We start from the raw sequence: 24,397 nt of genomic DNA, 5'->3' as shown, positions 1-24,397 counted from the left end.
AAAGTTCTGTAAAGACCGCAGAAGTAAACAAAGATGCTCAGAATTCTTGAAAGTCAATAGATGGCTACAAAGATGGCCATAATTTTGGAAAGATGACAGAAGGATGCAGAAGCACTTGGAGTTCTAGAAAGACAACAGAAGGCTATGAAGATGCCTGGGGTTCTACAAAGACTACAGAAGGCTAGAAAGATGTTTGGTTTTCTAGAATAACTACAGAAGACTATGAAGATGCTTGGAATTCTATGAAGACTACAGAAGGCTATAAAGATGCTTGAAGTTCTTGAAAGACTACAGAAGGCTATGAAGATGCTTGGAGTTCTAGAAAGACTACAGAAGGCTTTGAAGATGCTTGGAGTTCTAGAAAGACTACAGAAGGCTATGAAGATGCTTGGAGTTCTAGAAAGACTACAGAAGGCTTTGAAGATGCTTGGAGTTCTAGAAAGACTACAGAAGGCTTTGAAGATGCTTGGAGTCTCTCGAAAGTCTACAGAAGGCTGTGAAGATGCTTGGAGCTATAGAAAGACTACAGAAGGCTATGGAAGTTCCTGGAGTTCTCCAAAGACTACAGAAAATGATGATGATGCTTAGAGCTCTAGAAAGACTACAGAAGGCTATGGAAGTTATTGGAGTTCTAGAAAGACTACAGAAGGCTATGAAGATGCTGGGAGTTCTAGAATGACTACAGAAGGCTACAGAAGTGCTTGGAGTTCTAGAAAGACTACAGAAAGCTATGAAGATGTTTGGAGTTCTAGAAAGACTACAGAAGGCTACAGAAGTGCTTGGAGTTCTAAACGGCTACAGAAGGCTATAGAAGTTCCTGGAGTTCTAGAAAGACTACAGAAGGCTGCGAAGGTGTTCGGAGTTCTAGAAAGACTACAGAAGGCTACAAAGTTGTTTGGAGTTTTAGAAAGGCTATAGAAGGCTATGGAAAAGCTTGGCGTTCTAGCAAGATTACAGCAGGCTCCAAAGATACTGGGAATTCTAGAATGACTACAGAAGGCTACAGAAGTGCTTGGAGTTCTAGAAAGACTACAGAAGGCTACGGAAGTTCCTGGAGTTCTAGGAAGACTACAGAAGATGATGAAGATGCTTGGAGATCTAGAAAAACTACAGAAGGCTATGGAAGTTATTGGAGTTCTAGAAAGACTACAGAAGGCTACGAAGATGTTTGGAGTTCTAGAAAGACTACAGAAGGCTACAGAAGTGCTTGGAGTTCTAAACGGCTACAGAAGGCTATAGAAGTTCCTGGAGTTCTTGGAAGACTACAGAAGGCTTTGAAGATGTTTGGAGTTCTAGAAAGACTACAGAAGGTTATGGAAATGCTACAAGTTCTAGAAACATTACAGAAAGCTCCAAAGATGCTTGGAGTTCTAGAAAGACTACAGAAGGCTTTGAAGATGCTTGGAGTTCTCGAAAGTCTACAGAAGGCTGTGAAGATGCTTGGAGCTCTAGAAAGACTACAGAAGGCTATGAAGATGCTTGGAGTTCTCGAAAGTCTACAGAAGGCTATGAAGATGCTTAGAGCTATAGAAAGACTACAGAAGGCTATGGAAGTTATTGGAGTTCTAGAAAGACTACAGAAGGCTACAGAAGTGCTTGGAGTTCTAAACGGCTACAAAAGGCTATAGAAGTTCCTGGAGTTCTTGGAAGACTACAGAAGGCTGCGAAGATGTTTGGAGTTCTAGAAAGACTACAGAAGGCTACAAAGTTGTTTGGAGTTTTAGAAAGGCTATAGAAGGCTATGGAAAAGCTTGGAGTTCTAGCAAGATTACAGCAGGCTCTAAAGATGCTTGGAGTTCTAGAAACTTCTACAGAAGGTTATGGAAATGCTACAAGTTCTAGAAACATTACAGAAGGCTCCAAAGATGCTGGGAGTTCTAGGAAGACTACAGAAGGCTTTCAAAGTTTTTCAAAGTTCTTGAAAGAGTACAGAAGAATAAGGAAATGCTAAGAGTTCTGGAATGTATTTGTTCTGCTGTCTGCTGGTGCTCTGTATTTAATGTAGCACCTGTAGTGAGATGAAATGCCAATGAAGCTGACTTTGTCTGACATTTAAGATGCATTCACTGGAGAACATATCATGTTAGTGTTGGTGTTACTGCAGAACAAGTAAATGAACCTGTATTTTTTACCATGCAGCATCTTCTAGACCTCTGTATGACAGAATCAGAGCATGACCCGAACAACATCAACTACAACGTAAGCCCCAAGCAAATTTGATGCTGCATAGTGCACTACATCCAATGCAACAAACTCTGTATATTGCTCACTTTTATATTATTACTTATGACATTGTTTTCAATGATGTGCGTTTTTACAGATCACTTACAATTTCAAGTGGCTTCAGGCTCCAGTACAGCTAAAGAAGTTTGCAAAGAGGGACAAAACAATGCGTTTTCAGCCTCTAGCAGCACTGAATGTGAGTTACAGCATTGTTTTTGTTTACACACAGATTTTCCCACAATACAAATGACTACTGACAACGTAATGAGAATTTTCAGATTTGGAAGTCAAAGTGTATTTTGGATCCTGGCATCTTTACAAAGATGGTTAAAAGGAGAGCTTTTTCTCTAACTGAGAGGAAGCACTGAGAACACATTTATAAGTCTACATGTAGGAACAGGACTTGGACTTGGTGATATTTCAGCCAAATATCTTATTCCCCCAGCCCCCCCTCACTGCAAATGTGATTGATTGGCCAAGACAGGTTTGACCTCTGAAACGTCTTTAGTTTTAGCACTAGAGCTACGAGGCTAATATCACTAACAGGTAATGGAAGCTTATACCCCACCAATTAGCATGGTGCAAATTGCCTAAATCATCACAGATACGCCTCAAATATGTACAAATAACAATGTGACTGTGTTAGAAACATGCCTTTAATCATAGTTTGTCTGAGGTAAGCTAAAATATTTTTAGCTAATTCTTAGTTATATCATGTTAATTTAGTCTTTAGGCTATTTGACTCTAACCAAAAACAAAAATGTTAACCTCTCTGACTGAGTTTGTTTACATCTCAACCCTTTAATTATGTATAATTGGTGGAATTCCCCACTAAGAAGCAATAAACCCAGAAACACATTGCCACTAGACTGGTGCTAACATAACACTGGAAACTGCATTATTGTAACACTGATAATCTATAAATTTACCTCCATTTTAGGTTGGGTTCTTCCTGTTCAAAGCTTTATATTGTAGGTTGTTTTTGATGATGTAGCATTTAAATATGAAACTGTGGAGCAGTAGGACTTGTTAGGAAATTGTGCATCTGTCAGTATAGGAACTGAAGATTGTGTGGCTCTATTCTTCTATTTAATATAATAATTATCTAATAAACAAAACAATGACATCATTAGTTTCAAAATTATCAGGGAGTAGATTTATCAGGAATCTTGTTGCTGAGATTAACACTGGTCAGAAACTACATAAGCAAGTCTACTTGAGACCCAGTATGTGAGGCAAGTGTGACACAGATTTCTTTGAGTGGCTATATTTTCTGGTTTTTCACTTACTCTGGCTGTTTATCTGTTTGACCTTCTGCCCCCTTACACACCTCATCATCAGCCTCAAATCAACTCAGATCCTAATTGGTGGGGTATAACCTTCCTATAATTGTTAGTTACATCAGCCTCATAGCTCCAGTGCTAAAACGAAAGAAGCAAACTTTAGACACCAAACATCTTGGCTGATGCACTGCATTTGGATTGAGAGGAGGAATTAGATTTTGTAGAGCTATTTCTTTAACTATATTGCTTCACAGCTCAATGTCATTACCAGAGCTGGGGTTATTTCTCCACCTACTGCAGATCAAATCAGGTAACCGGTCCCCAAAAAAAAGCCCCAAAATATAAGCCAGCCACTCACCTCCACAAGCAATTCTGATTTATTTTTTTGAGAAAAAGGTTCAAGTGAATCTCATAAATGATTCATTGAAGGGAAAAAGAAAAGCTCAGGATATAAACAGACCATCAGCTCTTTCCCTTAAAGAGTAAAGCAGCCCAATCACGATAAGTCAAATACAGCCTGAAGCGGTCTGGATAAACATTTCCTTATTTTCGGTGGTATTGACTTGAATCCTCTTGTGTCCCCAGGCGATGGTGCAGTACAACCGGCTTGAGCTCCTCACCCATCCGGTGTGTCAGAAATACTTAGAGATGAAATGGTACGCTGACTGTTATTTTTAATATAGAACATAATGATAGAATTTTCCTAGTAAATAAAATTCACTTTGAAGCAGTGATGAGTAGTAACTACATCCATGTACTCACTTATATTCTTGAAGATGAAAGTGCCAAAAGGAGTTGAAGAACCACTTTCAGTTTCCCAGCTGTTCTTTGGAGCAATGCCACACTTTTGGTTCACCGGGGATTCTTTGGAATAATGTCACTGCATAACCACAGTTTCCCAAAGAATCTTTCAATGGATTGCTTTTTTAAAAAAACTCTGTATTATTCACAGAACTCATAAAAGTTCTTAAGAGAACCGAAAGCCGTTCTTCCATGGCACTGTTCAAAAGAACCTTTTTGGCACCTTTATGTTTAAGATTTTCAAATGTAAAAAAAAAAAAAAACATTTTTAAATGCTAATATTATATTATTCGACTCAAGCATATTAAAGTAAAGTACTCCTCTTCCTCCTCTGTTCCATTTTGGTCATTAACACATAGTTTATAATTCTCTTTTTGGGGATTAATTTGATTTTGTTGTGTTGGTTCAGCTCCTTCAAGAGATAAAGAATCTAAGAGTCTAGCAAACCTTTGAATTGTCCATTCCACCTTAAATGGTGCAGCTGTTACATTCTTCTTCAGTTACATTCTTGTCTCAGGTGCAGCTGAACCATTTAAGGTGGAACAGAAAATTTGAGGAAGAAGCCAGTTTCAGCCTTGTAGTTTTCATGCTGATAAATGCAGGACGGACTAAGAAGTTCCACTGCAGTTCTATCAGCTCCTCAGCACAGTTGATTACCACAGACAGTAATGTCAACACATATGAACTTGAAAGATACTTATTATTGAAGCCATTGAACAGAAGCTGGATTTTGGGAATAAACATTTGAAATGTGTAACTATATAACACTATGATACTATAATTCTATGAAGATATTAAATAAGCTGCAAAACAGTCTGAGCCTTTTGAATTCATTGTTTTTGTGACATCATGAAAACCAAATCGTTTACATATATACACCTATTCAGCCTATGACAGTTTAGCTCCGCCCACTCACACTTAAGTTATAAGGAGTGTTTCAGCCTGGATTGCTTATTGACTGAGACACAAGCCAATCTGAACAGAGCTCATTTACATATGGCAGTCTTAAAGGCACAGTAACAGAAACAGCCAGCCTAATTCTAAAGAACAAAGAGAGGTTGGAAAATGCTCTTGAAATGAGCCATGATTGTTTTTTTAATAAACACACCCATACAAACATCATAAGTGACCTAAAAAAGGTAGGAGCCCTTCAAAGGGGGTTTTTAGTCAGCGTATTTTCTGCTGCTTTCTAAAAACAGGAAAACGTTAAAATTGTTGTCAGTAGTAATCAATACACAACAGCTACAGCATATAGAGATTAGGCTGAAGTATTCCTTTAGCTCCACACTCATTCACAGTTCTGGTTGTGTTTTCTCCTCTGCAGGACAGCATATGGCAGTAAAGTTCATTTACTCAATCTGGCTGTTTACCTGCTTGGCCTTCTGCCCCTGACGTACCTCATCATCAGCCTCAAACCCACTCAGAGCAGCTCCGCTAACAGCACATTCGTCACCATGGAGCCCGTATCCTTCAGAACGGTACTGACACAGAATATGTACTGCGCTCTCTCTGGGTTCAGAGAGGAAGGAAAAAAGGAAAAATCATACATTATTCAGGTACTAAAGAGTCAGAGTGTTTGAGGCAGTGTGGATGCTGACTTGCACAGTTTTGGCTGAGAAATAACAGCCTGTGATGCTTATTGATAAAAAATGAATGGAGGAATGGAAGTTGTTGCAGTTATTGTGGAGTTTAACTTTGAATGAAACTTTTTAATAAATATGAAATCACATACGTTCCACCCAGTTTGGATTTCAGGAGCTGAACTGAAAGGCTTTACATCTTAGATTAACTACCAACATAATTAGGAACTGACAGACAGAGTCAACCAGTCACACTTTGATTTACAATGTGTCCAAAAATCATCACTCTAGTCCTTCTGGTGGTTCTAGTTGTCACTGATTGTCAGTATGAGCTATAGTCTAACCAGGATTCAGTCAGCTGTGGAACAGGAAAACAGCAGCAGCAGTTTGATACCAGGACTCTTTACTGAAAGAGTAACTGTAAAACAGATATATACAAGCTCAAATACATGCTACAAGCTTTCATATAAAACATAAGAAAGCTTTGAATGTCTGTGTTTTATCTGCAATGGCCAAACACAGTTCATGTGAATCGCTGTTAGCTTAGCACTAACATACTCCTAGAATCCCATAGGGGTGCTGGCAGAAATTAGCATAGAGGTTTATTATCACAGAGGTGTTTTTTCCCTAGATTTTTAACGTTTATGGCCCAAACTGAAGGCTTAATAGTCATAGTTCTCCCCTGGCAAATACACGATGGCCATTAAAACTGTCCAAAAACAGAATTAAAAAAATTAAGATTGTAAACTGTTATAAAACTTTAGGTAATTATCGTGACAATTCGTATATCGGCACATGCCTAGTCAGCACTTACTTCAGTAAGATAACAGTTTAGATATGTATGCACACACCCATAAAATGTTGTTTCTGGGGCACTGTGTACACTTCCTGGCCATTTTATCAGAAACCCCTTGCTTGTAGCTCCACCTTGCTGGTGTATTTTTAGAGCCTATCTGTTGCAGAGTTTGTGTTATCCATCCTCTAGTCCTCCATCAATGGTCAGTTTCTGACCACAGAGCCATTCATTGCTGGACATTTTTGCATGCTATATATGTGTACAGTCTGTAACTGTACACATATATAATGAAGCTGTAAGGTAGGCATTTCTGATCAACTGGACACTTATATGGGTCAAGGACAAAATCAGAATTTTTAAAACCTCTTATTGAAAAGGACATGATGTGCATTTTCTATTTGCAAATATGTTTACATCTATATCTATGTGCATTTTATCTTCTTACATATAGTTAGTGTTTTTAACTGCCTATTTCACTTATTAAAACTGTACTGTTCTGGTTGCACCATTTGACTTACTGATTGTGCCACGTGCCTTTTCAGACTAAATTCAAATTAAAAGTACCTACTTAGACACCCAGAGAAACTTTTGTCCTTGAATTTGAGTTTATACATATAGTTTTTCAAATAAATAAATATTACTATAATAACTACACATTTTCATGTTTTCCTGAGTTCAGACCATCTGACATGATACAGTGAACCATTCTAACCACAACTCAAAAATTACATTTTTGGCAAAATTAAAGTCTTTTGTTTATGGTTGTGCCTCCTGATATTTGAGGAACTAAGAACTTGAGGGCAAAAGTTTTTTGTGAGTTGAGTACTTTTAAAGATTTGTAACTTGGTTTTTATTTTAAAGTTTTCAAACTTTAACGTTTTTACAACTATTTTATTTAGAATTTTATTCAAAATAAAGCTTAACTAAATGACCTTTTTTGATAGGTCATTTAAGCAACAAATATGGTTGGATATTTGCACCACCTGAAATTTTTAGACTTTTGGAGGCAAAAAGAAATTAAAAGTAATTTTATATGGATGCACTGAAATTAGTTTTTGGGAAAATAATGGACTTGTCATGGCATGTCATGTTGATGACCCATATATTGTAAAGCAGTATACAAATGACATTGCATACATACATTTTTCTATAATGTACAGTACTGTGCAAAAGTCAAAACACAACTTTCATTTATTTAATTCCTTATAAAAATGGCCATTTCTGACAAGATTAGATATAAGATAATCCACTTGCATAAGGAAGCAGAAAGTCAAAGTGGAGTTTCCGAAACTGGAGTTCGAAAATGATTAAAAAGCTCCAGAGAAAATGGGACTCCTAACAACCACCTGCAAGACCTGGTAGACCAGCAAAACTGTCCCCATCAGATAAACAGCACTTAAAGCGTTTATCTTTGAGATAGAGGAGAAAATCACTCCAATTTTGCTTCAGATCTGAACAAATCAGTTTCTGTCCATCCTTAGAAGGACAGAGGAACGAATCCTGAGAAGACAACTCAGAGCTGTGGGTCTGAAAGGTTGTGAAGCTGTCAAGATGCCCTTACTGAGAAAAGGAAACAGACATAAAATTACTTTTGCTCTAGAACGTTGAAACTGGGCCCAGTCTCCTAAAAGTCTCTTACTGTCTAGATCATCTGAACTGGTAGAGAGAGAGTGTTCAGTGTGAAGAACCATTTTTGTGCCAAGATACCCAGCCCTGGACATCTGAGACATGGAGTAAGGTTTTATGGAGGGTATTTGGGATGACTTGGATTGTGAGAGGCAGAATATTCATCCAACCTCTAAGACTGAACTGAACAGAGATGTAGAAAAATGTCCCTGCAGATTTATTTGAAAAACTGAAAGCGAGTCTCCTGAAAAGAATGAAAGCTGTTATAAAGGCAAAGAGTGGACAGTGTGGATACTGGAAATTCTGATATTATATTTAGTTTTTAAGGTTTCTGTGTAATGAGTAAAAGGGTGATCTCAGTCTTTTGCACAGTTCTGTGTGTGGCGAATACAGTAAGGAGTAAACGTAGATGTTGCTAAAGGTGTTCTGGTGATGTCTCCTCTTCAACATTAACCTTCTCGTGTTTCTCATTAGCCACACCTGACAGCTCAGAATGGCCCATAATTCATGTGGCCTTGTTGGCCTGATGTGTTTTGCTTTGACAAGCTCTTTTTACGTGCTATTATTCATAATGCTCTCCATCATCACTACATATAGGTTCCCTTGATAATGACCTTGTCCTTGTCCGAATACTTCATTTGGTCACTTTCATTATGATCCATCACCTTTCACTCTCAAGGGTACAGTGTCCATGCCTCTGGGCGAACTTGTTTTCTTGTATAGAATTTTTGTTATTTATCCTAATGTAACTCTAAGATCACGTATAAGACTATGTTATTACATATATTATGATATTACTTATGAATACTTATACTTATACTTATGATTACTGATGAAAATTATGTTAAGCATGCAAATACACCTATCAGGGCAACTTGTTTTCTTTTGTGTTTCGTGTTATCTTATTTACTTCAGCCACATATGCATCAAAGTATCTACCTTGGTATGAAGAGCAGATTTTGTCTAAATAATGACTTGACAGTTTTCTTTTCCAAACCACTGTTAAAAGCACATATATGAAACTCTTTTGGTCCAAAAGTTTTTTTATTTAAAAATAAAACTGGTAAATGTGAATCTTTCAACTTCACTTTAAAAGAAATCAAAGAAATCTTTAAAAAATGTGTTATTTTCACAAGTTGAAATGTAAGGGTTAAAGTTTGGGAGTTTGATAGAAAGTACCCCATAATTGATGATTTTGTATATATTTAGGTTATTATTACTATTTCAGTTAGTGCATTGGGTTTAGATAGATCATAACATAATGCTTTTAAACCTGTAAGGTCTGAATTCTTAATTGCTTTTTTTATAGCGTTTTTTTTTTTACTGTGGCACCACAGTGTGAAGTATTTTGGTAGAATGGTCCATATACAGTTGGTGCAAAATCTCATTGTCATAAAAAGATAAAAATCTCTCTCTTTCTCTTTGTGTTTCTCTCCCTCAGCAAAACTACATGGTCTCAGTCTGCATGGTCATGGTCCTTGTCATGAACGTGTATGCCATTTGTAAAGAGGTGGTGCAGATGGCTCAGCAGGTAACGGCCGTGTCATCACTCCCTACTGCTGCCCTTGGCTATAAATTCTCCTCTGTGCTAAAAGAGTCCTTCAGTCCAGAGCTCTGTGGAGGATGACTAAGCCATCATCATCATCATGCGCTGTACAATATACACAGCCTGATTTACACTGAAGTGCACTGAGCGCCGTATCAGGGAACACCAATCTGAGTTACTCAGGAGAGGAAATAATAATGTGTTTTTGACTGATGGGAATTCAGAGGCACTTTATACACAGAGCAAACATTATCAGTCCAGCACAGCACAGAACACTGTCCCTGGAATTTTGTTGTTATGTCTCTTGATAAAGTAGTACAGAATATCTCTTGTGAATCATCAGGTCAACCACAGCTTTGTCTCTGAGAGGGCAGAAATGAAAGTATTTTCTGATAATAATCACTCATACAAAATTATATCTTTTCTGATTATTACACAAAAGCCTTTCCAGAGCAATGGATGCTGTTATAGCCACAAAACGGGGCCCAACTCCATATGAATGCCTATGGTTTTTAATGTCCAACAAGCTCATATGATGTGATGGCTGAATGTGCACATAGTTTTGGCCATATAGTGTAGGGGTCAACAAACGGCTTGCAAACTGTATCAATTAATTGACAAATTTCTAATGTTAAAATCATTATCAACAACAGCTATTATCCAGTTTTGATTTTCTTTACTGTGATATACACCGATCAGGCATAACATTATGACCACCTCCTTGTTTCTATGCTCATTGTCCATTTTATCAGCTCCACTTACTATATAGGTGCACTTTGTAGTTCTACAATTACAGTACTGTAATTACACACACCACTGACATGGTGCTGGTGTATTAGTGTGTGTTGTGCTGGTACGAGTGCATCAGACACAGCACTAGGTCCCAACAGGCCCCTTAGTTACATCCCTGCTGTACACACAACAATAACTTTTAATCAAATTCAAACCATAGTAAAATATCTCCTCTTCTGCTTATCAACACTAATGTGGTGTGATTGAATGTTTACTATCTGCACTTTCCACACAATTTCTCCTCTTGTTTCCATGAACTGAAATAATTCTAATGAAATTACAGCATGCTTTTGTTAGGGTGACAACCATGACTTCTAAGGTTTGTGTTTTCTTTTTGCCTCCTAAAGCGTTTTAGTTACTTCCTGGACTCCTCTAACCCATCAGACTGGGCGACAGCAGTCTCCTCTCTGGTCTTTGTCGTCCCCATGTTCTGCAGCGCTGAGAGTAAATGGCATTGGGAGGCTGGAGCTTTGGCCATTCTGTTTGCCTGGATCAACTTTCTACTGTATTTCCAGAGGTACAGTGATATTCCTCAAGGAAATTACAGCAAGTACAGCAGACACATACAAAGTACCTGCCTACAAATGTGCTCCTTCTTAGCAACTGTTTTAAAGTTGGACAAGCTTTACAGAACGCTAGTAAAAATCCCATTCAACCTAATGAGAAATTTTAGAACACGACTGAATTTATTTCACTATACCTACACTTTAGAGTGAGTTATTCATTCAACCTAATGAGAAATTTTAGAACACGGCTCAGTCTATTTCATAATACCTACATTTAGAGTGAGTTATTCATTCAACCTAATGAGAAACTGTAGAACACGACTCAGTTTATTTCATAATACCTACATTTAGAGTGAGTTATTCATTCAACCTAATAAGAAACTGTAGAACACGACTTAGTTTATTTCATAATACCTACATTTAGAATGAGTTATTCATTCAACCTAATGAGAAATTTTAGAGCACAACTGAATTTATTTCACTATACCTACACTTAGAGTGAGTTATTCATTCAACCTAATGAGAAACTGTAGAACACGACTCAGTTTATTTCATAATACCTACATTTAGAGTGAGTTATTCATTCAATCTAATGAGAAACTGTAGAACACGACTCAGTTTATATCACAATACCTACATTTAGAGCGAGTTATTCATTCAACCTAATGAGAAACTGTAAATGTAAATACTGGACTTCCTCGAGGAGAGATGTGGAAATGCTTAATCTAACATACGTACAGATCAGTGACAGTGGCTTGTTTATTTGTTTATAACATTAGTGTTTTTTTGAACAAATAAATGTTAATTGCCCAGATAATTGGCTTTTGTGTAGTATTTTCTCAGAAGACTGTTGCACAGTGCTATGTAACATAAAGTGCAACAAAAATGAATAATAGAAACATATGTATATGATATAGAATGTGCGATGCTCCACAGGTTCACGTAGATAAGTAATATCAAATAAATAATAATTGTGTGAATAATATGGATGTAACAGAGTGATTTTTGATGTGATCTGTTCTGACAGGTTTGAACGTTTCGGTATTTACGTGGTGATGTTTGGAGAAATTATAAAAACACTGATCAGCATCATCGTCCTCTTCGTCTTCCTCCTGCTGGCATTCAGTTTGTCCTTCCATGCTCTGATGCTTCATCGAGTAAGTCCTGATACAGAGATTAACATTAATGCACTAGGGCTGAGTCTCTTTCAGAATCTTTTGATATTGATAGCTGGATTGTTGGCATCATTCTGTAGTTGGCGTCATGCCCATATAAGGAACTCTGGGTCTATGCCAGTTTTCTCAGTTGGAAAAATGAATGGCGACTTGTTTAAACTGCTTTTGACTTTAATGAAAAAGTTCTTTTTGCTGGAAGACAGCTGTTCCTTCATCTTGGTTGTTGCCAGGCCAACAGCAGACACAGCCATGATTGGTCACTTAGTTCACATCGAACAGAAGGAGAATAAAATAATGTCGCATTTTTGTCATTTGAAAAAATGTGTTTAGTGTGCGAGGAAGTTTCAGTTATACATGATTGCACCACATGAATGACCTCATAAGTCAAATTTATTTCAATAATTTAGTCATTCGTACATATTCAAGCGCTATTTGTTCATACCATCTTTACATCTGCAGTGGATTATCCCGACTGTTTAAGTCACTTCGGCCTTTGTGGTCTGAGGCCCCCAAGACCCCTGACTGTTCGAGGCCTCTAGGCACTGGCCCCAGTGGCCTGGTCTGTAATCCATCCCTGCACAAATTTAAGTCATCTCCACAGCTCAGTGCACTGAAAAAAAAGTGCTGCATTGAATGCACTTGATTAATTTATACAAGAGTAAAATATATTAGCATGAAATATATTTGTTCACATGGAGCAGATATACATATCTGAATCAAACACATTGAAATTGTGCTTTTGTTTGTTTGTAATGATGTTTTTTGTTTGTTTTTATCCTCAGGTGGAGTTTAATTCTATCAGCCTGTCTCTGGCTCAGACGTTTGTGATGACGGTGGGAGAACTGAACTATCAGAATTCTCTGCTGGAGGCGTATGAGCAGGACCTGCTGGCCTTTCCTGAAATCACCTATGTCGTCTTTGTGCTCTTCGTTCTTCTCATGCCCATTCTCCTCATGAACTTGATGGTAAAAATAATAATTGACTTAAAGTAGTTTTTTATGTTTACTTTGTAAAGAATCATCTACAAAAACATTTGTCTCAAGTGAGAGTCAGTACTAGTTAGCTGATAGCTGTTTCCTCATAATACTACTACTACTACTAATAATATTAATAATAATAATAATAATAATAATAATAATAATAATAATAAAAATGCAAATAATTTATAGAACCCTTATCCAAGCTGAAGGTTGCTTACAAAATCACTTGTAAAAAGTAAATGATTTGAATAATACAATCCTGCTTCCAAAAAAGTTGGGATGCTGTGCAAAATGTAAATAAAAACAGAATGCAATGATGTGCAAATCATTTTAACCCTATGTTTAATTTGTAATAGTACAAAGACAACATATCAAATGTTGAAACAGAAATTGTATGTGTTTTTTTTTAAATATGTGCCTGTTTTGAATTTGATACCAGCAACATGTTTCAGAAAAGTCAACACATCAAAATTTTACATTCTTTTTTGGAAATCATAGACGCTGCATTCTCCTAGCTAAAGACTACCTGTAAGAAATAGTTTCCTTTGTCCCTGTCTGATCCCACCTTGACCTCTCTCTATCTGCTTGTTCTCCATCTCCGGGAGTGCGCAAGAAGCAAAGACACACACACATGTGCATCAAAGTTCCGAGACATACTCTTTTATTTTGGAACGGAAGGGCCTCTTTATACACTTAGAAGCAGACGTGGCCGGCAGTTGGTCAGTACAGTGATAAACAAGATTTCTATGAATAATATGCAGATGAGATGTGAAAGAAACAGGAAACCACAGCTGAACAAGACGTGGCTGCCAAGAAATGTAATTGCAGGTCAAGATGTTCTGTCCTGACACACAGACATATGATGATTAATTTAATGAACTTGGTGTGCTTGCTTAACAGCTTTGTACAAAAAGACTCCCCTTTTAGGAAAATCCACTGAATTTCCTTGCCTTCCCCTCTTTTATTCCCTAGGAACAACACTCTTAAAAGGGCTCACCACCTATGTAATGCAAGAACAGGAAAATATTTCACTTTCAAAGCTACAGCAATTGCTCTCCTCAGTTCCCAAATGTGTACAGTGTGTTGTTAAAGGTAAAGGTGATGCAACACAGTGGTAAACATGCCCTCCCAACTTTTTTTGTAATGAGTTGCTGGCATCAAATTCAAAATGGGTACATATTTTTGAAAAAAAAACCAATCAAATTTCTCAGTTTCAACACTGATATGTTGTCTTTGTACTATTTTCAATGAAATATCAGGTATACATTATTTGCATATCATTACACTCTATTTCTATTTACATTTTGCACAGCTTTTTTTGGAAACAGGGTTATTGCAAAATACAACGATAGTCCCTGTTCACTGTAAATCTGCTTGTTAGCAGTGTTAGTGGTGTGTGGTTAAGTTGGGCTTATTTGTTTTAATTTGTCTGTGTTAGATTGGTTTGGCTGTTGGAGATATTGCAGAAGTTCAGAGGAACGCCACGCTGAAGAGGATCGCCATGCAGGTGGGACACTAACGAAAGTTAATTTAATGTTTGTGCTTTGCAAAAGCAACAGTAGCAAAACCGCTTATTTAAGCCACATTCTCATTAAGCTTGATCCTGTATGCTAGCACTTTCTAACAGTTCTGTCATTGTCACACAGATTAATCTTCATACTAACCTGGAAGAGAAACTGCCATATTGGTTCATGAAGAGAGTGGACAAACCCAGCGTTACCGTCTACCCCAACAGGAAGTGCGCCAAGATTTATGTCAGTACCATTCATTATGTTTAAAAGTTTTTCTTGACAAAAGCTACTTAGATCAACAGTAATTCAGCATTTATTCTACACTAGAAATATCCTTTGAAAAAGGAACAGCACCATAAAACTAAGATATCCGTAGGACTGTATATATTGTACAGGGTTTCTCATCCCTGGTCCTGCCCTGCACTTTTTAGTGCTTTTCCTGCTTTAACACACCCACTCCAACTCAATAATGGGCTGTTAATGAGCTGATTAGTTGGATCAGGTGTGTTGGGAGCAGAGAAAACACTAAAAAGTGCAGGGCAGTGAGCCGCCAGGGGCTATACAGTACAAAATACAGTACTATAGATATCTTAGTTTTGTGTTACTGTTCTTTTTTCAAAGAAATATAATCAGTGATTTAAACCTTAAACTGCATTCTTATTATCTGAAGACCTGTTATTTAGTATATTCTATTAATTATTCAGTACCTACTATAAATTATTCAGTATCTAATATGAATTATCTGGTATCCACTAAGAATGATTTAGTGTCTACTGTGAATTATTCAGTATATACTATGAAATATTCTGTATATAAGAATAAATATGAATTATTGCAATTTTGAGATACGCTCGACAAATAAGCTGAAATGAACCATATTTTGAGCAGATGTCAGTTTGTGTCCAGGAGTAAATAATACATACATACATACATCATCTAAACCGCTTATGGAGTAAATAATAGCTACGTTATTTATTATTAGGTTCTTATTAAATGTCTATAAATATTGCTGTCCTCCTATAAAACACTTAAAAATGATTAGTGGATGTTTAATCCTGTCATTCAGGGGATGATTCAGCAGTTCTGGAATTTCGGAGGAGAACCTGAAGTCCGAGTTCGTCTGAACACAAACTCTCGCCGGACCTGCCCGCTGGAGAGAGAGATAATGAAGCAGAAAAACAAGTGAGGCTTACAAACTCCTTTAATACCAGTATATAAATCCTTATAGAACCACAAAATATATTCTGTGTCCTGTTACTGAAGCACTTCCTATATGTAAGTACAATGGTTTGGACGGTGCTCTGTGGTGTTAACAGCATTGTGTTAGAGCACCATCTAGTGCTGAATGAGAGAATTACACAGGAAAGTTACTCACATGTTTAACAATTTTATACATTTTTTGTACATGTAGACCAGGCGTGCCCTAATTTTCTGGTTCTTCAAGGGTTCTTTAGTAAAGACAAAGGTTCTGTATGGAACCATGAGTACTCAAAGAACCCTTTACATGATTTAAAGGTTCTTTGCATTGTGAAAGGTTTCTTCAGATTGATGTAGAATGTGTTGTACATGGTTCTATATAGCACCAAAAAGAGTTTAGCTATTGTTACGATGTCAAGCTTGTAACAATAGATGAACCATTTTTGGTGCTACATAGATATACAACACATTCTCCATCAGTCTGAAGAGCTCATTCAGGATGCAAATAACCCTTTAATCATGCAAAGGGTTTTTTGAGTGCTCATAATTTTATACAGAACCATTTTCTTTACTAAAGAACCCATGTCACTTTTTTACTTTTACCAGAAGTACTTTAAAAATAAACATTTAACGAAGACAAAGCCTGGGGCACTCCTGCTAAACATACACACAAATTCAATTGTATTTTGGTTGTAAGCTGTCAATAATGTACAATTATTCATATTAAACTAAGGGTGTAACGATATGATACCATGGCGTTTTGATATGATCAATTTTTATATGTTAATGTTTGCAGTTGGTTTTAGTGAAAGGCGGTAAACGAGAGACGCTCTGAGGAGAGTGAGGGTCGAATCAGACATACAGTAGTACATCTGCATTCTCTGTTTACATTTACATTCACTGCTTAAAATCATTACACATTTTATTAGTATCAGAACACATTTATATAAATCTGGCTACAATTTAGATTTTATTTCTGTTTTGGATTTTATTTCTCTTAACATTGTCCACCTTGGGCACCACTGATGTAGAAACTTCTTTCATTTGTTCTTGGTACATTCAAGCTGAATAAGCAGGGAATGTTTCCACTCATTACTGTTCACAGTTTGCTTGAGGCTGTTTCTGTGTTTCTCATTAATGCAGTGTGGAGTGTGTAGGAAGTGTGTATAATTACAGTATTGATTGTATCATTTTGTGTGTAAAGGATAAAGGAGATTTCCTCAGTGCTGAAGAAACTGTCATTATATATTTCTAATGAAGGTGTGGGACAGTAGCAGGGACGTGGGTACTGGAGGGGCTGAGTGGGCTGCAGCATACCCAGACTTCAGTGTACTTTAACTGCAGCTGGTTAACTGTGAGCTGCTGTACCTTTACCATGTTTAAGTTAATGTTAGATTTTTATTAATATAGTGATATAGTGGTGTTCTACAGTTTGTCATTAGGTTGAATGAATAACTCACTCTAAATGTAGGTGTTGTGATATAAACTGAGTCGTGTTCTACAGTTTCTCATTAGGTTGAATGAATAACTCACTCTAAATGTAGGTATTGTGATATAAGCTGAGTCTGTTCTACAGTTTCTCATTAGGTTGAATGAATAACTCACTCTAAATGTAGGTATTGTGATATAAACTGAGTCGTGTTCTACAGTTTCTCATTAGATTGATTGGGTTTTTACCAGCGTTCTGTAAGACTTGTCAAATCTCACAACAGTAGGCATGAAAGACATGTTTGTGGGTAGAGCCTGGGTCAGTTACAGTATGATGTTGTTGTTTTGTGTTCTGTGAAGGTTGAAGGAGATTCACTCTGTGCTGGAGAAACAGCATAGCCTGCTGAAGCTCATCATCCAGAAGATGGAGATAACCTCAGAGGCTGATGACCACGACGGCCCTCAGGACTTTAGAGCCATCACCTCCGCTATCCCATCATGCACTGCCAGAAGGTCAAGATGGGTCCCACTGATCCGTGCACTAGGGGTCAAGAAGTGAAACCAGAAACAAAGCATTGCTGTCTGTAGTAGGCATATGAAATTGTCTTAAAGCCATAGATCAGTGAAAAATCAAATGTACATTTGTAGCCCTCTACTCCAAATCAGCCAAGACAGGGTGCCTGAAATTAGCTTATTTCATTCTCCATAATGCTCATTAGCACACCTATGGGATTTCTAATAGTCCTGTGCACATGAACATTTTTGTCCATCCTAGATTAAACACAGAAGACTACCTGACTACCCAGAATTTGACATTTGAACAATATAAACAAATTCATTCAAAGTGGTTTGGTGTGAAATGTTCCATTTTAGAGGAACATACCGAGACAGAATTGATCACAGTGGTGGTGATAGGAACCAGACGTCCACCTCTAAAACTCCTTCACAGAAAGTGAAGTTGTAAATATGCTACCTGAGGCCTGAGACATTGTTTTATGAAAGTTCTGAGATAAGACATGAATAAAATGTCAAAAATTACTAATGGCAGAGGAACATCCAACAGGTTGTATGTATCTGTTTTACAGTGACTTAATGAAGCATCTAGAACTTCCAGAAGGCCTAGATTGATGTTCTTCGGTTCCACCCATTGTAAAGCAAAGTGCGGTTGATTTCTTTGTCACTTACTAATTATGTCAGTAGTAACTCTAACAGGAAATGCCTTCAGTCTAAGTCCTGAAGTCCTTGTTTGTCTGTATTCACTTAGATACTATGGGGAAAACAATCCTGATCGGATAATTTTCAGTTGCACAATTTTAACTAATTTGTTTCCAACCAAAATGTAACAATGAAATAAGAGTATTTCTACAGCACTTAAAACAGGGTTCATATACAGTAAACATGATTCTATTAAAGGATAATGAAATAAAAGTTAGAATTTTTTGCTGAATTACTGCTTCAAATATGACAAGACCCACAAACATTCAGTGCGGTAGAAGATTTTTGTTAAATGGCTGTAAGATGAATATACAATCTGTGTAACTGGTTCCAGAGTTCTTGTTGATATTTAAAGTCTTTTAGTTCTTGTTGATATTTAAAGAGTCAGTCTTATCATCTGCTGTTTTTTTCTATACTAATGATATATGTAAACATTGCTTGAGGATTTTTAAATATGTCTATGACCCTCCATGATAAACTCAGTTAGTCCATCTCATTTATTGTTTGCAGCTAGTTTATTTTTCAAAACCTCCATTTGAAGGTTAAAGTAAAAAAACATAGTCTGAGACTTGCTTCTTTAATGCTCTTTATTAATCACTGTGTACTGCAGTGTTTCCCAGTGTTGGTCCTCGAGCCACCAGAATCGGGTGTTTTGGGAGCAGAAAAAACCCTGAAATGTGAATGACAGTGTGTCTCCAGGACCAATGTTGGGAAATATTGTATTATTATTATTGATCATTCCATGTAGGCATTTGCAATGTACCTCAATATGCCAACTATAAAGTGATTTATTCACTACTTATTGTCCACCAGTCTTTGTTTTATACATTTATGGTTTAAATTTATACTGTTCCATTGCAGAACTGGCTATCCACGCACAGGCATAGAAAATGGTGGTTTCGTTTTTAGATATAAAGCATCTGGCTTGTAATAACTCACTTATGTTTAACAGGCTGAAGACTCTCCACTTGGGGGAGCTATAAGCACTCAAGTAGCTTCTGTGTACATCACTAAAAGGAATGAAACTGGCATAAATCCACAACAGAACTCACAAATTAAAATATTTCTCATACTGTCAACAGTGATAAAGAACCACTTCACTACTTGAAACTTTCTTTCGATCCGTCAACATTCTAACAATCTAACACTGACCATAAAGTTTGCGGTTTTGAGAAGGTAAATACATCATGAACATTAAAGTTATTACTAATATAATAACAGACTGACTAGCTTGTTGGTAACATTTACTTTCATGGAGGTAATAAAGGGTTATGAAAACAAACATGAGTTTAGTGAAGCTAACATTTCTAACCAGCTGCGTTAACTAGCCAGCTAATGCTAACGGCTGTTTAAACTGTAGCTTGTTTCACCTTTTATTATTCTTTAGCTGCTGTTATTGTGATATATGTGTTGAGATTTTTTGTCCTCTTGACGCTCCCTAATTTTAAACAGTGCTTAGAATCATTTAGATTCAAGTTTATTACAGCAGAGGAGATAGATGTGCTCCTGGAGGAGCTTCTAGGACACAGTAAGTGAAACATCAGTTAAGTTATAACTGTAGCTGCTACTTAAGCATTAACTTTCAAACATTAAACAAAAATTCAAATATATAGTAAAGAATGCTAGACAGATAGATAAGACAGATATACAAATGGGAAGAATATACAAAGATGATAAAATTGCTGCAGATATGATGCACACACTTGACAGTCCCATGCAGAAGGCCTTGCAATGCGATGCAATGCACAGGGCACTGCTGAATTTGTATGTTCAGGATGTCACTGAATTACACAGATCTTAAGTTGAGGATATTTGAAAGGGTTGATGCACTAGAAAGTCTTTACAGGCTGATTCAGATGTTTTAAAGCATGTTACAGGAAGCACTAGAGATACCAGTTTATCACTCCATCAGTCAGAGTGAAAGAATTCCCTCTGGCTGCAGGCCCAGACCTCATAACCTTACACAGCTTTATAACAGCAAACGTAAAATTCACCTCGGCTGCAGTGAGCACGACACAAATTTATGTCACGCTAAGCATAATTCACCACTCTGTTAGTAACACAGTGATATAGTTCTCATGAAGCAGACGTTAGACTGAATCGACTCGCAGATCAGGCTGTAAATGCTGATTTCACAGATTAAATAAAAGCTCCTTCATCTGCACCTGCACTGAACAATGGCTGTAAAAACGGTCTTGTGAATTTGCCTGTGCATGATGAGATGTGACAAATTTGATTAGGTGGATCACACAGTCATATGTGACGGATTTGCTGATACTAGCGTAAAACAAAACTATGATTTCTATTATTATAGACGAATACAGGAACCATAGAGCATCTTAAAAGGCCCATATCTTGGTATCATGGCTAACCAATCAGCACTTAGTGGCAGTAATGCCAACTAATCAGCACTTAGTAGGAATAAAGCCAACCAATCAGCACTTAGTAGCAGAAACGCCAACCAATCAGCACTTAGTAGCAGTAACGCCAACTAATCAGAACTTAGTAACACTAATGCTAAACAATCAGCACTCAGTAGAAGTAATGCCAGCTAATCAGCACTCAGTAGCAGTAACACCAACCAATCAGCACTTAGTAGCAGTAACGCCAATCTGCCAGCACTCACTAGCAATAATGCTGAACAATCAGCACTTAGTAGCAGTAAAGCCAACCAGTCAGCACTCAGTAGCAGTGATGCCAAACAGTCAGCACTCAGTAGCAGTAATGCCAACCAATGAGCACTCAATAGCAGTAACCCCAACCAATTAGCTCTCAACAGCAGTAACGCCAACCAATCAGCACTCAGTAGCAGTAACGCCAACCAGTTAACACTCAGTAGTAGTAATGCCAACCAATCAGCACTCAGCAGCAGTAATGCTAACCAATCAGCACTCAGCAGCAGTAATGCTAACCAATCAGCACTTAGTAAAAGTAATGCCAACTGATTAGCACTCTGTAGCAGTAACACCATCCAATCAGCACTTAGTAGAAGTAACGCCAATCAGTCAGCACTTAGTAGCAGTAATGCAGGTAGGACGATTCTAAGGGCCTGTGACTCACAGGAGCCCTAAACAATACTAGAACTTTAGGTATTTTTTTCAATATTAAATCATTATTGGTAGCATATTTTATTTGAACTGTACTTATTAAACTAACGGTTTCTTTTTCTTGCTTTTAGCAATAGTAAACATCTAGAGAGCATCTGTATTGCCCCCTCCCCCTCTATTTCCATGAAATGTCCTGCCCCCAAACCAGGTGCAAACGGTTCTTGTTGGCAGTGCGAGTGAGGAGTGTGGGTTGCGTGTCATGTCTCAGCTTCCTAAAGAAAAATCTGGCTTCCAAAAATGAAAATAAAGGAGAGAGAAAAGAAAAGGCGATATCCGCTTCTTCTCAAAGAAAGGTGGGTGTAGTCTGTGAGGGGTGGAAATTAGCCTGTTAGCCTCATCAATAACGAAAGGCTAATTTTCTCCTCTAACATTAATCACTTAACATCTTAATAGAAAATTCTAAGTGTTTACATTTCGCTCCTCTTGTAGCCAACATTTAATCAATGCAGGCCAACTCTTAGCAAGCTATTCATACTAAACCAGTTGTCCCTGCCGCTGCCTGCTGCTAGACCCTACAGATGCAGCTTCAGACTCACCAGCCCTGTCTCCCCATCAATCTCCCATAGCTCTACTAAAGAACCAGCCCTACTCCCAGCTGAAGGAGGAGGTGAGCAGCTTTGTGTTGAATGACATATCAGCTAATGTAATTACAGGGAGTCTGTAATTACATTACAGACTCCCTGTAATTACGTTGCTGATGCCACCACATTGCCCTAGCCTGCGGTGGTGGGGCCCAATTTTTCTATGGGGTCCAAAATCCCTGGCAGCCCCCCTAGCAGTAATGCCAACCAATCAGCACTCAGTAGCAGTAATGCCAACCAATCAGCACTCACTAGCAGTAATTTTAAGCAATCAGCACACAGTAGAAGTAATTTTAAGCAATCAGGACACAGTAAAGTAATTTTAAGCAATCAGGACACAGTGTCCTGGTGCCCAATATCTGTTTGCTGTAGAAAAACAAGAAGATACTGTTTTAAAGTTTTAAAGAAGTTATTTTGTTTTTGTTTTTAAATAATTATTTTTTTAAGTGGAACACTTTTTTTGGAAAGTTATTAAATACTCATAATTTCATATTTAAATGCCTTTAATTTAGTATATTTCTATCTTTAAAGATCAGTGCTCTTTATGGGGCTAACTGGGGGGCTTTTGTCACTGCTGTGCTGGAGTGTTTTTCTGCTGAACTAAACTGATTCTATATGAGTCATCTATAAACATTCAGAACCACCATTTACCTTCTTCTGTCTTACACAACCACTGTGGGAACAGTAAAGTCTTCACAAGTATATTACAGAGACCTTGAGGAGCACATGCGTGGGCTTCCATTCGCTGCAAAGGCCACTCATCAATCATTCTGATTTTATGGTCTGGCTACTCCGTCCATCTTTCCAAATGTAGCTAAAATGCTTATATAGTGGTTCAGACAGGGTTTGACTGACATTACAGTGCCTGGAAGCAACATTTGCTCTGTTCAGAATGGTTCACTTGTTAACATGTTCACTATCTACTATGTAATATTTGCTCTGGACTGACTGGAGAACGACTGAGGAATTGACCAATAATACTGACAGACTTTGCAGTGCATTATTGATACATTATTGATATTATTATTTAAATAGGTAGCAACACTAAACACAGCTATTCTATTAAATTCTTGGGTTTTTTCATGTCTAGGTTAAAGGTCACACTCCTAAATGCTGAATAAAGGCCACTCACTGAAAATGCCACAGCTTGTGATTTTATTAGAAGGCAATTGATATTAAGAGATAAACTAAAGTGTGCATGGATGGATGGATGACAAGACAGAATGACTGATTGAAAAATACAGTCATGTGCAAAAGTCTCGGCACCCATGATCAAATTCCATGTGGTGTTGATTTTCTAAGTGAAAACGAGGCAAAACAGCCTCCAGAGAACACACTTCTACACATTTTAATGCGCAATTACTGTCATCAGTACTATTATTTTGCCTTAATTCATAACAAAAATGTCAACCTAGCTGGCTCATTCACAGATGACACATTACTAGTACATAGATAGGTAGATAAAAATGATTTATAATGATGTATTATAATGTAATTGTAGTTCTGAATGCTGAATAAAGGTCTGTTCAGTAGTTTAGCCTCTTCACTGTGTATGGCTGAGTTTACTAACAGCCGTTTTTGATGCTATTTTACACCATTTGTTCTACGCTGCAGCTGTGAGATCACGGTGACCATGGGAACCAGGGCTGAACAATGATGTCATACCCTCGCACCTGTTACTCAGAGAGAGAGAAGAGAAGAATAGAAGGACAGAGCAGAGGAGGAGAGAGAGAAAGACAGAGAGACAGAAAGAGTAAGAGGCAAGAGAGAAAGAGGGGAGAGAGAGATAGAGAGAAAGAAGGAAAGTAGGAGAGAGTAGGGTGGATGAGAGAGAGAGAGAGAGAGAGAGAGAGAGAGCTGCCCACGGAATGACCCTTTAACGTGCTCACTGACAGACGCTGTTGTGTTTCTCATGAAAAGCTTCAGCAGATCTGTTCCCATGTAATTAACAGTTACGTGGAAACTGTGGAATTATCTCCATGTGCTGCTGTTTAATCCCATGATTAGTGCTGAAAATGCTCGTAAAACAAAGTAGATCCACCTGCTGCTC

The 24,397-nt window shown here is 37.6% G+C and overlaps 1 protein-coding gene across 1 annotated transcript in view; it reads left to right on the top strand.

Moving 5' to 3' along the window:
• trpa1b (transient receptor potential cation channel, subfamily A, member 1b) overlaps nucleotides 1–19,457 on the top strand; it is a 45,962-nt gene extending 26,505 nt beyond the window's left edge. Inside the window, exons 17-28 of the mRNA XM_036558725.1 lie at nucleotides 2,140–2,199; nucleotides 2,321–2,419; nucleotides 4,092–4,162; nucleotides 5,632–5,785; nucleotides 9,751–9,840; nucleotides 10,995–11,164; nucleotides 12,181–12,310; nucleotides 13,111–13,293; nucleotides 14,747–14,815; nucleotides 14,955–15,062; nucleotides 15,886–16,001; nucleotides 17,805–19,457. Of these exons, the coding sequence (XP_036414618.1) occupies nucleotides 2,140–2,199; nucleotides 2,321–2,419; nucleotides 4,092–4,162; nucleotides 5,632–5,785; nucleotides 9,751–9,840; nucleotides 10,995–11,164; nucleotides 12,181–12,310; nucleotides 13,111–13,293; nucleotides 14,747–14,815; nucleotides 14,955–15,062; nucleotides 15,886–16,001; nucleotides 17,805–18,003 (1,449 nt within the window). The 3' untranslated portion in view covers nucleotides 18,004–19,457. The remainder of the gene's footprint in view (nucleotides 1–2,139; nucleotides 2,200–2,320; nucleotides 2,420–4,091; nucleotides 4,163–5,631; nucleotides 5,786–9,750; nucleotides 9,841–10,994; nucleotides 11,165–12,180; nucleotides 12,311–13,110; nucleotides 13,294–14,746; nucleotides 14,816–14,954; nucleotides 15,063–15,885; nucleotides 16,002–17,804) is intronic.
• Nucleotides 19,458–24,397: the final 4,940 nt, after the last annotated feature.

This window comes from Colossoma macropomum, unplaced genomic scaffold, assembly GCF_904425465.1.
Source record: "Colossoma macropomum unplaced genomic scaffold, Colossoma_macropomum, whole genome shotgun sequence".
NCBI classification, from domain to species: domain Eukaryota; kingdom Metazoa; phylum Chordata; class Actinopteri; order Characiformes; family Serrasalmidae; genus Colossoma; species Colossoma macropomum.
Note: the sequence above shows the minus strand (reverse complement) of the source record. Positions and strands in the feature narration are given on the sequence as shown.